Genomic DNA, 15,218 nt, shown 5'->3' with positions numbered 1-15,218 from the left:
TCTGATTCAGCAAGGAAAGGAGAAAAGAGTTATAGGCCTCATTCCCCTTGCCATCTTTTGGTTTGTGTGAGAGAGAAATAAAAGAGCTTTTGAAGGATCAGGTATGTCCTCAACAAGTAAAAAATGGCATAGTGGGTTGTTTTTGATTGTAGTTGGGTGGCTTTCCCTCAATACCCTTTTCTAATTTTATTTTTTATTTTTAAAAATTTACTGATCTAAAATGCATTAGGCTATTTTGTTATAGCTTATACAAATATAATTAGTTAGTCAAATAGGTATGTAGAGACAATGTTTTGAAATTCAGTTTTAGACATAATAGATTGTTATGCAATAGTTATGTACTGGGCATTTTAAAAAAGTAAATGTATTATTATCTAATGATGTTTTTTGACAAAGCGTGTTACATATTTACCCTTTACAAAATTTTGCAGTTATTTAATTTTATAAGTTAAGGTTTTTATTTTTTATTTTTTTAAATAAATTTCTTTTAACTCTTTTTATCATGTGTTTGTTATTCATTCTTTTGATTTGCGAAAGATTAAAATGATGTTCAATTCACATGCATATGAGCATAATTCAATAGTTTTGCCTTTCAGTTGCTATATGTGTCATTTGTTAAAGATTTATAGAACTGTGATTCAGTAACTAAAATTATCTAAGACCATTACATTTTGTTTACTTTGCCAATTGATGAATTTCTTCTAATTTCCAATAAATTTGACTTTTTTTCTTGGAGGTACTTCTAGACGTATGGTTTTATTTCCAGTATATATCTTTTAAGAAATTTTGTTGTTTGTCTTAATATATATTAAAAACTTGGGATTAGTTTTAGAAGATTTTAGAGGAGTATTCCTACTCGATATTTTTTTTATGATAAATTTTATTTATTTACTATTTTTGATATTGTTAATTTTATTTATTATTTAAAGAATTAGTTTTTCTATTTTCATTTAGTATTCAATTTACGAGTATTTTTTTTGCAATTTCAAGTAAATTTAATCTTTATAACCTAAAGGAAAGTTTCAAGTCTACCACCATTCCTCTATGTTTTGGTTTTTCACCTTTGTTTGGCTTTTAGGAGGGGTAGCTTGAAAGCTAGAGAGGGTTGAGGGATTTCCTATGGTTAGGTGTAGGGTAGAGGAGAGATCATTTGGTTAATTTGAAAATTATATGTAGGTTGAAGGAAGGAGCGTTTGTGTCGTGGTACTTTAGTGTCTAAAAACACTACCCTCTTGGCTAAATGGTTGTGGTGGTTTCCCTTGAAGGTGAATTCCCTTGAGCTCAAACATCTAGTTGTCAAAAACATTTTCCATTTTTTATTTTTAAGTTTTGCAATGAAGTATAAAAAATTTAGCTTACTTCTTGATTTTTCAATATTTTAAAGGTAAAAAATAAAGAGTTTGTTTCAATGTGTAAAACAATTTTACATTTTGTATTTTTAAATTTCAAAATCATTGCAAAAAAATAACGAGTTTTTCAATTTTCAAAAAATTATGTAGAGTAATATTTGGGATAATGGGTTTTGGGGGCGTAAATTTTTCGATTTGTGTCGATTTGGAAGAAACTCAATACAGTCCATATAAATCAAATTCCAAGATTTGAATTCCATGCTTCAATGCACATAGAAAGTGTTAGAAATCTAGAAAATAATAATAAAAAAAATGGCTTCCAACTCTCTTCTATATAAATTTGGAAAAGTGAAAAACACGGTGGCATTTTTGTATTTGTTTGAAAAATTAGAAGTGGAAAATAAAATTATTTTCACTAGCAAATAGTGCCAAATTTTTTTATTGTTCATCCGATTTAATACAAATGTTGTGAAAATGAAAAACTAGCTAAATTTTTTGTAATTCTGTTTTTTGGAAAATAAAATGGAAAATGAAAACTGTTTCCAGACTTAATTGGGTCCTAAATATGTTATTCAAGATAATGTGTGGGAATCTAATTTGGGCTTAAGTTCTCTGGAGTCATTGGAGGCTTAACCTTCTTTTCTTCCTTCAATAAAGTTTCAATTGGGTAAAGGAAGGTGATTATATTAGGTTTTGGGAAGCTGTGTGGATGAATTATCCAGTTCATTTGCTTGTTTGTCTCATCCTTCTTCTCACCATAATGATATGATTTTTTCTTTTCTTATTTTTCTTGAGACTTTCATTTTAGAAGGGATTCAAATGATAAAGAGATCAAGGAGCTGTCTTCTTTGCTTATTGTAATGGACTGCAAAATCTCTCGTATGAGTAATGAGACAGTTGGTCTTTGGATTGATCGGAGGATTATTTGTGTAAATCTTTCTTATTGATGCTGATGTGGTTTTTCCTCTCTATCAGGGTAGATTGGTAGGCTAAAGTTCTAAGGTAAAGTCATGTACAAGGCTGGTGGCATTTAATAGAGTTAAAACGAGCAATCTGCTGCGGAGTAGGAGGCCTTCAAAGCTTTGTCTCCTAATACATGTCTTGTGTGGGAATAATCCTGAGTATGTATCTCATTTGTTTCTAAGTTGTTAATTTGCTTGGGGCATTTGGAATACTCTTTTTTTGGAGTTCTTGGTGAAGTGTCGGTTTGTCTGAAGTCGGTGGAGGAGCTCTTGACATTTCTTTTTAGTGGTTTTGGGAAGGGTAAGGATGTAAAGTTGTGGAGTGCTCTTTGTGCTGTGTTACGGGAAATTTGGCTGAAAAGGAAAGCTAGAGTTTTTCTGGAAAGAAATTATCAGTGGGGCTTCTCTGAGACAAGGTGAGGTATTTGGCTTCTCTTTTGGCTTAATAGTGTAGCTGTTTTAAGGGATGTTGGTTTCGAGATGTCAAGTGAGACTGCTGGGCTTTGTTAAATTGGTGTTTATTTTTTCCCTTTCCTAGTGAGAATTAATTGTTCTCCTTTATCATTCTCCTTTATCCTATCTGTTTCTTTTCCTATTCCCAAGAAAGCTTCTATACAAAAAAAAAAAAAACAGGTAAAGGAAATATTACCACTTCCTTGTGAAGTGATAGATGAATGAAGCTCATGAAGTGAAGTGGGAAGGGAAACTAGATGAATGAAGCTCATGCAATAAGTGGGAAGGATTTTAAAAAGTAGACAATGACAACTTGCAAAAGCTGGCCACTCACATAGAGGTCTGTTTCTTCAGATGTAGGGGGTGGGGGATGATGCAGTGCTGAACAAAGCATAATTAACATTGTTTGTTGCTTTAAGATTTATCAATTAGTGTTAACTAGAGCACAACTTTGTAGCACAAAAATTTCCCTTTTGATTTTCTATCAAGTCTGATATACTCAGAATTTTCTACAGATCTAGAAGTATGGGTGGAGAATCCATAGAGTGGCACCTTTTATATCATTTATCACTGCATTTCTGCGTGAGAGGATCTCTTTCTGCCACTGAATATCCTTGCGATCAATCCTAAACCATCAGATCTCAAATCTGATGGATCCTACAGGCTAATTTCTCCACATATGTTGAATTACAGACAATCTCTTGATTTGTTCTACTAATTTGAGTTTAAATCACCTCTCGGAGCTAAACATTATATTTTTCTGAAAGACATGTGGGGGAGTACTCTTTGCCTGTGCTCCTAAGATAAAAAAAGACTCGGGGACATCAATTTTTGAATAGTTAGAAGGGGTTACCTGCGACATCCGCATCTTCGACGCCCCTCACTGTTACGTGACGTTACCTGCGACCGCAATTTAAAACCATGAACCTTACACAGCTAAATCAAAATGCCTCTTTGACCCCATTTAGTTGTAACGTATCAAACACTTAAAATGAGTTAGCTCACGATTTTTTTTTTTAAACTTCTTGTCCTCCATAATTAGACAACCACAAGCTCATCTTAACCATCAACAATTGAGATTGGATATCCTTCTTGTTAATTTGCTTTACAGAGGGGCAAAATATCATCGCTTTTGTGATAAATGCCAGTTGATCTTTACCCAGCCCATCGCCAAAAAGTAAAACCTTCTAAGCCTTCTCTTGGGGTCACTAATATGTGGGAAGTCTTACCTGCTAATTGTGAAATACGACATGCACCCACACTGCTTAAGAGAGTTTCCACATGCAAATTTGCTATCAAAATCACTCTCCATTTCACACATCTCCTCAGTTCTTGTTTACCTTTAATTGACTTCTCTCACTAACCTTCTTGCCTGGTCCACACCTCATAGGTTAGTTAGGCTCTCCACAAGAAGAAAGCCACCATTATTATTTCTCTTTAAAAGTTTTTTTTTTTTCTTCAATCATTAGGTTTAATTCAATGCTTTGAAACTTTTTTACATTTTGGCAGCTTGCATTGCTGCCTGATGAGGCGATGGGTATAAAATTTTCCAGACTGAGCTTAAGTAGGTCGCTTTCCAGCTCCAACAACAACAACAACAACAAAACCAAGCCTTAAGTCCCACTAGGTTGGGTCGGCTATATGGACCCTTTTTCGCCAATTTATGCGATCATGGACCATTTCTTTTGATAGATTCTGGGCTATTAAATCCTTACTATCTCCTTCCAGGTTGTTTTAGGTCCACCCCTCCCCCTTTTACTGCCCCCCATAGTAACTAACTCACTCTTCCTCACTAGCGCACTATGTGGCCTATGTTGCAAGTGTTCATACCATATGAGTCGTCCCTCCCTTATCTTCTATAGGAGCTACAAGAGACTTATTTCACTAATATTTTCCACATTTGGTACCGTTGACTTGTGCATGAGAGTGCCTTTGGCACCAGCTGATGTTTTGTTGACTTCTTTGTTAGGAAACTCTTCATTGGAAAAATTGACATTGGGATCCTTCTAAGACCCTTGATTCGTACTCCTAGCTCTTGGACAAACTCCTGAGGTTTGAAATCCTGGTGGCTACGAGATTTCAATTCACTGGAGAGTGGTTTGAGGATGACTCCACAGCATGATCGCTTGCCTTGCAGACCTGTTAGCCGAAGCAGATAAAGTATCTATCCTATCTTCCATGAAACAGTCTTTGGGCTTGAGCATTCGGACTTAAACTCTACATCAATACCCAAAGATTTCTGATAGTTATATCTTGCTTCATTCAATCCACCTTTCTAGGCTTTGACATCTCGTATTGGGCCACACACCGCCTGATCGCCATTGGAATTATCCAAGCATATTTTATTTCAAAACCGGGCTTGATGAGCTGCCCTTTACGATGTGACCAAATTAAAAGAAAAGGAAATTGAACCTAACCGACTCCACTAAAGCCTAGCTTCCCGCCCAAAATTGTAAGACTTCTACCTTCATTGCAGTAAGAGTAAATCTGAACCTTAGCTTCCAGCCCAGAAATATAAGACTTGGATCCAACCTTCACTGCGATACTGGGAAACTGTAGCTGCTAAACCCTCTCTCCCATCTCTTGCTTCTCACACTAAGTTGACATTAATCAAACACAATTGAAACACTGTCCATTATTTTTATTGGATGATGCCCGGTCAAGTCTCTTAACCACTTGACTCCAACCGATTCCTTTTCTCGCACTAGATGCATCCTTCTGCGTAGGAACCCTTGATGCCTGAACATATGTCAATGATTGCAATGCTTCAACAAAGCCATTTTATTGTAAACCTTTTAGACTGCTGTGTACAGAAACAGAATGCTTATTCCCCTTTGAGCTCCACCTTAATACCAAAAGTTTTCTACATATTGTTCCTGATGGACCACCCATTAAACAGAACTTTCCAAACTCTTACAATAAGAAAAACACTCCCAAGTGGACAAATGTAGATGAAATACACTCCGAGAACTAATGAGTAATAAACAAAATCTTATCCGTCAATTTATGCATGGATACTGCTGAATACAGAGAACTGAATTTTCACTATTGATTTTCTCCAGTCTTGGATAAAAGCTTGTATCTCCAATCTAGATTAAATCCCAACAGAGATCCTCTGCCATTATAGCTGGAAGACTCCACCATAAGCATTTGCATTAGGGGACGATATGAGGTGAATAGATAATTGAGATAGAGAGACACTAAAGCATATTCAACTCTTTTTTGGGGAGAATGCTTATATGGGAGTTGAGGTTCATTACTCGAATTCTTGATCTTTTGGGGGAATTTGGCCCAAGTTATTCTAAATATCCTCCTGTGTATCTTATGCTGGGAATATAGAATTACTATCTTCCAAGAATATTGTTATTTGGTCATAGGAATATAAAATTATAATGTTAACCTAATGTAGGTATTCTAATGTTATTTCAGTAATATTAGAAGAATATCCTGAAACTTGTAATGGTAATTGTTGAAGCTTGATATACATTGTTTGCCTACAACCTAACAGCTTAAGCTTTTAGGTTACTACAACGTGGTATCAGAGTTGGTTACCAGGGGGTCTTATGTTCTAGGCTTGTCGCCCACATTTATCATGTGATGTTTAAATTATTATATTCTCTGTAGTGGGTGTTTATTGTTTATTTTTTCTCCATGCACTGTCCGGCTGCAGATGTGAGGGAGTGTTAAAGGTTGATATACATTGTTGGTGCACAACCACCTAACAACTTTAGCTTTTAGGTGAAGTGTTAATCTAACAACAATAATATTGTCGTCTTGTAATGTCCATGTGTATATAATAATAATATATTTTGACAATAATATTCATGATGAAGAAAATAAGTAATTATTTTTAAGAATATTTTTTATTATAATAGTCATAATATGAAATCAAATAAGAACAGTAATAATGAGTAATTTTGTGCAGAAGTAATGAATTGTAGGGATTTTTTGTCCTATGAAGTTGGATTATTACCCGAGGGAGAGGAAAAAATGTTTTACCTCGGTTTTAGGCTGAGCATTGGTTTGATGTATTCTGAAATGCCTCCATTAGGCCTTAGTTCACCATTTCTAACCTTTTTGCAGCAGTTATTCTGATTTTGTTGCATTTGGCTGTCTTAACTGCATCACTTTTTGATTGTCACTGACGGATTACCATTAATTTCAATTTCCAACTGTTCTTATTTTTTGACTCCACCACTACTAGATATAATTTCTTAACAACCTCCAATGCCATAATTAATTCAAGCTTCTTCAGGCTGAGCTTTGATATGCATTCTTGAACTTAGAAGCTAAGTGGGAAAAAAGGTCTAAAAAACCTTTTTAAGAGACCTCACCTCATACCCCAGTAGTTTTAGAAAGGAAAGAGGCTGTCTAAGAGATTGATGAATGTCGCAAACTTAAGGGGATTGATTATGAAGAGGCCCCCATATTATTTGAAGGTACAGAAACTCCTAGATAGGATGATCATGCTGCTGAAGAATTTTAATGAATTTTGAGGCATTCTAATTTTTTAATGAATTTTGAGGCATTCTAATGACTATGTTCCTTTTCCCTCCTAGATTTGCCTCCTCAATGGAAGAACTTCATTTGAGATCATTCCTATGCATGCTTTACGAGATTAAGTTGGTTTCAATGTGATTAATAATTTGAAGGCCGCTGTGGCACCCTTGGAAACTTCAAAATTTGTGGCTGGGAAAGAGTGATTGATGGACGATGCAAGTCAAATCTGAAAGCCCAAATGTAGGAATTGTGGAAAATTTTTCTGATTTTTATTTTGGAAAGTGTTACACTTTCTTTATTGTTAGAAATTTTCATTTCATAAGTTTTTTTTTTAAAAAAATATTTTGGAAACTATTATGTGTGGCTTCTGTTTAGGTCCCAATTATTAATCAATAAACACATAGATGTAATGGATTTTAAGCTGTGTTGGACTGAGATGGTTGGATTTTTTGTGCCTTCTGTTGGTGTCTCTTGCAAGGGTATCGATTCATTTCACTTTTCTTTCTTCTCCTCTCTCTCCATGGCCCTGCATTGCTTTGAAAATGTAACAAATATTAAAACCCCATCTTTCTTTTTGTCAATAAGGAAATAATATATTTGTTAAGTAATTGAACAAATCAACACCAGCCTTGGAAAGACATCCCTTACATGCTTTAATTTTATTAATATTTTTTTAATATAGTTTTAAGCCTTTTGGTGAGACCCATCTTTTTCTTCTTGACTATATTCCTTTTTTTCATAGTTCTGCTATTATTATTGTTGTTGATGCTTCTGTTATTATTATTATTATTATTATTGTTTTTCTTTCGAATGGGTACTTGTTTTGCGAACTGTTATTTTATTATTTTTTGTGGGCGGGGGGTTGTTTATACTGTGGGTAGATCCAACTTCTCTGTTCGTGGGCTCAGCTGCAGATATCTGCATAGATTTTAGGGCAAAAGAGATGGACCTCCCTTGAGGTTTGGCAAAAAGACGATGACTTCCCTGGAGATTTCAAAAATTTCAAGGACTTTCCCTGAGATTTCAAGAATTCAATGGACCTCCCCCGAGGTTTGTCAAAAAGATACTATCCTCCCCTTGTATTTTACAAAGAGACATTTTTTTAAGAGAGGTCTGTGTCTTTTGGGCAAACCTCAGGGGAGGTTTGTGGCATTTTTGAAACCTCAATAAAGGTCTGTGATATTTTTGAAATCTTAGGGGAGTTCTCTGTCTTTTTGTCAAATCTCAGGGGAGGTAAGTGTCTTTTGCCCTAAGATTTTAACAGGTCAATGTTTACAGTTTATTTTACTTGCTTTCATATCTACTACGAGATTTATGTAAACATGTCTACTTGAAAAATGCCAGTACTCAGGTGACAGAGAGGCAAAACATTGTAGATTCGTTCAATAATGACACTTCCATATTTGCATGCCTGTTGTCCACAAGAGCTGGAGGGCAGGGTTTGAACTTGACTGGGGCTGATACTGTAGTCATACATGATATGGATTTCAACCCACAGATAGACCGCCAGGCTGAAGATCGTTGTCATCGCATTGGTCAAACAAAACCTGTTACCATATACAGGTGCTTTCTCCGCTTCCTATTAACTTTCCTGCCAGTTTGTTGCTTCTTGGCAACTGTATTGAAAAATCATATTCCTTTGGTTTTTACTTGCCTATCGAAAAAGATAAATTTTATGGTTTGCTTGTGACTCCCTTGAGTCATCTGCAGGCTGGTGACCAAGGGTACAGTTGATGAGAATGTTTATGAGATTGCAAAACGGAAGTTAGTCTTGGACGCAGCAGTGTTAGAGTCTGGCTTGGAGGTGGATAATGAAGGTGACATTTCAGAGAAAACTATGGGAGAGATATTGTCAGCACTTTTGCTGGGATAGAATGTCAACATCTTGATCTAGAGCAGGAGGGATATTTTTGTTTTCAATTTTTTAGGGCCTTCTGTTGTCATTTAGTTAAATGCTTATTTGATAGGATTCTATTCACAATTGATAATGCATATGCTATGAGTGTAAATCATATAGCGGGTTACCAAATTTCGCTAATGGAGCAAAACAAAGGTAAGTTGTTTTGCAGGATGATTAGTTTATGATATGTATTTGCATTAGATCTGAACAATCAATCGACTAAATTGGTTCACAGGATGACGGTGAGATTGTGTTTAGGCATTTATTTGGTTAACCGGGAAGCACTGAAACCTGGTAGAGTAGAGCCCCAGAGACGGAACTACTAGTGCCATTTGGAGTTATAAAAGCCCAACCTGAGGCATTTTTTTGTTTTTTTTTTCAAAGGTGAGCGGCTTTGGTTTGAAGTCTTGCAAGACTAAGACAATCCAACCCAAACTCTATCACAAATATATCATTTCTTATTTACTAATCTGCCAGTCAGAAAAATGTTGAGAAACGAGCAGTTTGAAGGCAACACTTTCTACTAAATAGATTCTCCTAATACCAACTTTGATGGTCAAGAAGTAATTTTAGATAAGCATACCTTGCCAATAAAAGAGACAATTTTGCTTTCTTGCTATTATAAATCATCTTAAAAATACTTTACAAGGAGAAGGCGAGAAAATTTCTTGCCCAAAATAATATTCTACCAGATGAATCATTTAGGCATTGAAGATATGTTTTCCAATCAACAGGTGAATAATAGTTTTCAAAGGCTAAAATGCATAAAATCCCGCTCCCTGAACTAAAATAATCACCATATAACAATTTTCAAGTATTTATAATACTCGATGCTTTTATCTTAGTAGTGGTTTAATTTTTAATGAAACCAACCTTCATTTTCAAAAATATCCTTGTGCTAATATAGATGCAAAAAGTTCTTTATGGGAAGATCATTTTTTTTTTTTTTTTTAAATTGATTAGAAATTACTTGCTTGGTAGCATTAACAAGCATATCCTTTCTCCAAGCCACCTCTTTACGTGATGGTTTGATCACGATTGGGCCATAATGAATGCGTCCTTGACACTATAGACCATGTTCGTTATGGCATTAGCGACTACAATGTCTCTTTCTTTTTCTTCTTCTTGCTTTTTTGTGATGGCCACGGCGACACGTCTCCCACCACCCTCTCCAAAATCACCTTCATCAACGACCAAGATTTTTACAATGTCATCTTGATTGATGGCTACGATCTGCCCATCTCCATAAACTTGTTCTTATAATACTCGACGCTTTTATCTAAGTAGTGGTTATAATTTTTAATGAAACCAACCTTCAATTTCAAAAATACCGTTGCGCTAATATAGATGCACAAAGTTCTTTATGGGAAGATCATTTTTAAGGAAAAAAAAAATTGATTAGAAATTACTTGGTTGGTAGCATTAACAAGCATATCCTTTCTCCTAACCACCTCTTTACGTGATGGTTTGATCACAATTGGGCCATAATGAATGCGTCCTTGACACTATAGACCATGTTCGTTATGGCATTAGCGACTACAATGTTTCTTTCTTTTTCTTCTTCTTGCTTTTTTGTAATGGCCTCGGCGACACGTCTCCCACCACCCTCTCCAAAATCACCTTCATCAACGACCAAGATTTTTACAATGTCATCTTGGTTGATGGCTACAATCTGCCCATCTCCATAAATTTGTTCAAGGCTATTTAAACTATTGCTACATGGTGTGTATGAGGAACTTGAACTTGATTTGCTTGACAGGGTTGTAGATGAGTGCATGGTTCTAGACAATAAACTTCGATTAATTTTTAAAATTAATATAGTTAATAACATTATTTTGATTTGCCCCCCTTCAATGGTTGGAGGTTATAATGGTTTTTTAGTGACTATTATTAACAATGTAACCCCTTTGAATAGTTGAAAGTGGTTATATGGTGATTGTTTTAGTTTAGAGGAGTACTTGGTAATTGGCTTTTAATATAAGTGGGTTTTATGCATTTTAGCTTAATTCAAATTATGTTTAAAATTTTAAAATTTGTTGGATAAAGAAGCCAAAGATCTTTTCAATTTGTTTCACAAGTCAAAACATAAGGTTAGCATGTAAGGAGTGTTTTGTTACCCACGAGCCTCATAGGTCATCCTATGAGACTCATCTCAAATTTTGCCTCTATCAACTTGGAAAATTCTTTACAAAGAGATTTGCTAGTAGAGCCAAAAATAACTCGTCCATATAAATTCGTACAACTAAATATATTTTCCTTTAATTTTGATAACAAAATGGCTTATACACATTGCCTTTTGAAAATGGAGCTAAGTGGCTTGTTTTAAACAATAGGGAGCTTTGTTCAACTTAAAAACATTTAAGGTGAAGCCGTATTTTCAAAAGGATGAGGTTGTTTAATACATTTCTTTTTCCTATACACAAACTTTAATTTTTTTTTCCGCATCCATTTGAAAAATAATTGAAGTTCGTAAAGCATGACAAATGTAAGTAGGACATGATAGCTTGTAATCTTGTTATTGGTGCAAAGGTTTCATATAAATCAATACCTTTCTCTTGTGCATAACCTTATGTAACAAGACAAGCTCTATTTCTTATTATATTTCCAAATTCATTTAGTTTATTTCTTAGCATCCATTTTGGTCCAATTATAGTGTGATTTTCGGGTTTAGTGACTAAAGTCCAAACCTTGTCACAAGTACATGTATTTTACAAATTATCACAAATCCAAGTTATTAACTTTTGTATAATTTTAAATATGTCCTTCAATATCATGGAACATCTTTTTTTTTTTCTTAAGAATGAAACAAAGGATTATTTTAGAACACAAGGAATATTTCATTTCAATTCCAAACTAAGACATAAGAAACTTCAAAAATTATGAAACGAATCAGTTGGAAAACTGATTAACAGGTCATTGATTGTTTAACTCGGTTTGTTTCATTCATGAATGAATTCTAACTGTAACGTCTAGGTACGTACCCAAGAGGGGCAGGGTGAATTGGGTGATATTAAACTTTTATCCTTTTAAAAAAAATTGTGTTCAAAACTTAACTTGCTTTCTTAATAAATGAATCAAAATAAATTATCCAATGGGAAATTCAATATTTTCAAAAGACCAAGTTGTTTGATCGAGGAAACTTAATATTATCACAATATTAAATGCCTGATTATTTAGATGGTTGTTTAAGAGTGATTAATGTGAAATACATAACCACAATATAAACTACTTAATGAATAGGATGGTTAACAAGATTTCTTAGTATGAGAATTACAACCACAATCCAATCATTAAGTTGATTGATCAAGAATGTTTGATATGCGATTCACAACCACAATCCAATCATAAAGTTGGTTAATATAGGATGTTCAATATGAAGTGCACAATCAAAACATAAAGTAAAGAAGGATGAGAGTGACACATGGATTTTATAGTGGTTCAGTCTCATGACCTATGTCCACTCCCCAAACAAATAACTTTGAGATTTTTGGACACCCACCAACAACTCGTGTCGTAGCACCAGAGACAAGAAAGTCGACGGGTTCAATACAATCCCAACATGACCCTTGGCCCATCTTAATGCCTTAGCCCTCTAGGACACATGTTCAAATTGGTATTGTTCCCAAGTTGAAGCACTCGAGGATCTCGAGATTACACCTAAAAGAATAACAACAAAAACTGAAAACTAAGGTGTAATCTCAAGAAAAAAGGGGGGGGGGGGGGAGTGAATTGGATTTAAAAAAAATTTTCTTCTTAATTCCTTTTAAGACTCCTTAACCTCTTTTATTTCTTTTAACCAATTATTGACTTTTAGTTGATTTACCAAATACACAACCAATACTTAAAATAATATCCAATCGACAACCATATACCAATAAAGTACTTAAACAATCAAGTAATCAATCAATCAATCAACCAAACCAATCAGTTTTTCCAATCAACCACAATATCTGATCAAGATGGTTATTTTGTTTGTAGCCTTGCGTATACGAATTTGCAAGCCCTGTAGAGAATGTAATTTGTTTCTCAATTTAATATTCAACAAAACATTCACACTCTTTCCAAAATTTAGAATTCAAATAAACTCTTAGTTAATTTATATTTGGGATGTTAACCAATTAACGTACTCCCTTATAGTTTCCACAAAGTATGGTTTAACCACCATACTCCCTTTCGATTTTCGCAACCTAAATCAAAATTAGACTTTAAGTTTACTTAATTTCAAAATTTACGTAGCATATATGATTAAGAAATTAAATCATCCACACAATTTATATGTGCTAAAAATAAAGAGCAAGGGAAAGAGAGAGTGAGACCATGGTTTTTACGAGGTTCGGCTTATACCCAGCCTATGTCCTCGCCTTTGGAAAACCACCAAAGGATTAAAACCAGTTCCTTTTTTGGGCGGAACAACACCGTTTACACACTCCTTTGATTAGGCTAGAGCCCGCCTCTCCAAACGATATACCCTCGTTCGGTCACTCCTTCAATTAGGCTAGAGCAGCAAATCTCTAAGCGATATCCCCTCGCTTAGCTAATGATCCAATAATCCTGAAATCGTCACAATCTACAAGAGATACAACAAATAGATGTGTACAAAGAGTGCTCTCACAAAGAGCTGATTAGTATAAGTTAAATCTATATACTTTAATCAAATTCACAATATGAAATACAATTGAAACTCAAGTGTAGAATTCACCAAGGGTTCCTTTGTGATTGAGAAAACTCAGTATGAGAACCTTAGTTTTAGTAGCAATTCAGATGTTTTCCCCCAGCAAGAGTATGAGCAATATGAAACTTTGAGAGAGATTGAAAGATTTGATGCAAGTGTGCTATAAGATTGCTTGTGTATCAATTTCTTGGGATTAAGGTAGTATTTATAGGCTTCTTAGAACTAGTTTCCTTGTTCCTCAAGTTACTTGGAGTGCCCCCCAAGTTTTTATAACTTTTAGATTTAAAAAAAAAAACTAATTTTTAGAATTTTCCTGTTAAAGGTCAAAATTTAAATTTTCGTAGGGTTAGTTGGCTGACCAGGTGACTGGGTGGGTGTTTATACAGGGTCAGCTGGCTAGACAGGAAACTAAGTGCCTTTTGTCTCCCAAAAATTAATTCTATCAATTGGTCAGTCGGCTGACTGAACACAGTTCATTTTGGTCAATCGGTTAACTAGACAATTTTGCTGAAGTGTTGACAATTTCAACCCCGCTTTAGTATTTTGATTATAAATTTTCCTATATACTCCCACTTTGACGTTCTTGGTGTCAAAAGAAAGGTAAGAGAAAATCCTACAACTTTCATGTTGAACACTTTTTAAAATAATGAGTTTTTGATAGAAAAAAAATGCTCATCCATGCGGATGTAGAAAAATTAACAGAATTTGGAAAAATCCCATTTTAGTGCTTTTCATTCCAAAAACAATTTTAACCTTTTTGAAACAACTTATGACCTTATAAAAATATTTTCCAAGTATTTTAAAAGGTATCTAAGTTCAAGTAATTAATCCTAAGAGCTTCTTGTATGCATATTGAAATCGAATGAATTACTAACATAAAGACTTCTTAGATTTTTTATATTCTTAAACACTTAACTCTTCATGCTTTATCTTGACTCTTTCTTCAAGCTTTAATATCAAGTTCATACTCTTATAGTCATCAAATTTTGATATATCATCCATGCCTTTAAGTATTCTTTAAGCTTCATATGATCATGTTCCTTTGGAATATAAGTTTCAATTGATCGTTGTGAGTACTTGACCTTACTTTCACATATGTGAGATATGAAATATCATCACTTAACCAAATATGTTAAGTTCCACTTTGAAATTTAGGATAGCAACCAACAGGGGGGGGGGGGGTGAATTGGTATATTATGATTAAACTTATTATTCTTTTACTTGTTGTAATTCAAAACTCCAAAAGTAATTTAATCAATTCGCAATTTAAACCAAATCACACCACAAACTTAAAAAAAAATATAATCCAATCAAATATAAAACTCAATCAATCATTCAAGAATAATTTTCCCTTTGATAAAAGTCCTGTAGCTGTTTTGCAA

At 34.3% G+C, this 15,218-nt stretch overlaps 1 protein-coding gene across 2 annotated transcripts in view; it reads left to right on the top strand.

Annotated features, from left to right (window-relative positions):
* LOC131153640 (protein CHROMATIN REMODELING 19) overlaps nucleotides 1-9,401 on the top strand; it is a 41,136-nt gene extending 31,735 nt beyond the window's left edge. For both annotated transcript variants that reach the window (XM_058106091.1, XM_058106090.1), the window contains exons 11-12: nucleotides 8,609-8,827; nucleotides 8,975-9,401. In XM_058106091.1, coding sequence (XP_057962074.1) covers nucleotides 8,609-8,827; nucleotides 8,975-9,137 — 382 coding nt within the window. In that variant the 3' untranslated portion in view covers nucleotides 9,138-9,401. The remainder of the gene's footprint in view (nucleotides 1-8,608; nucleotides 8,828-8,974) is intronic.
* Nucleotides 9,402-15,218: the final 5,817 nt, after the last annotated feature.

The sequence above is a fragment of the Malania oleifera genome, chromosome 4 (genome assembly GCF_029873635.1).
Source record: "Malania oleifera isolate guangnan ecotype guangnan chromosome 4, ASM2987363v1, whole genome shotgun sequence".
Lineage (NCBI taxonomy): Eukaryota > Viridiplantae > Streptophyta > Magnoliopsida > Santalales > Ximeniaceae > Malania > Malania oleifera.
This window is presented reverse-complemented; position numbering and strand designations above follow the sequence as displayed.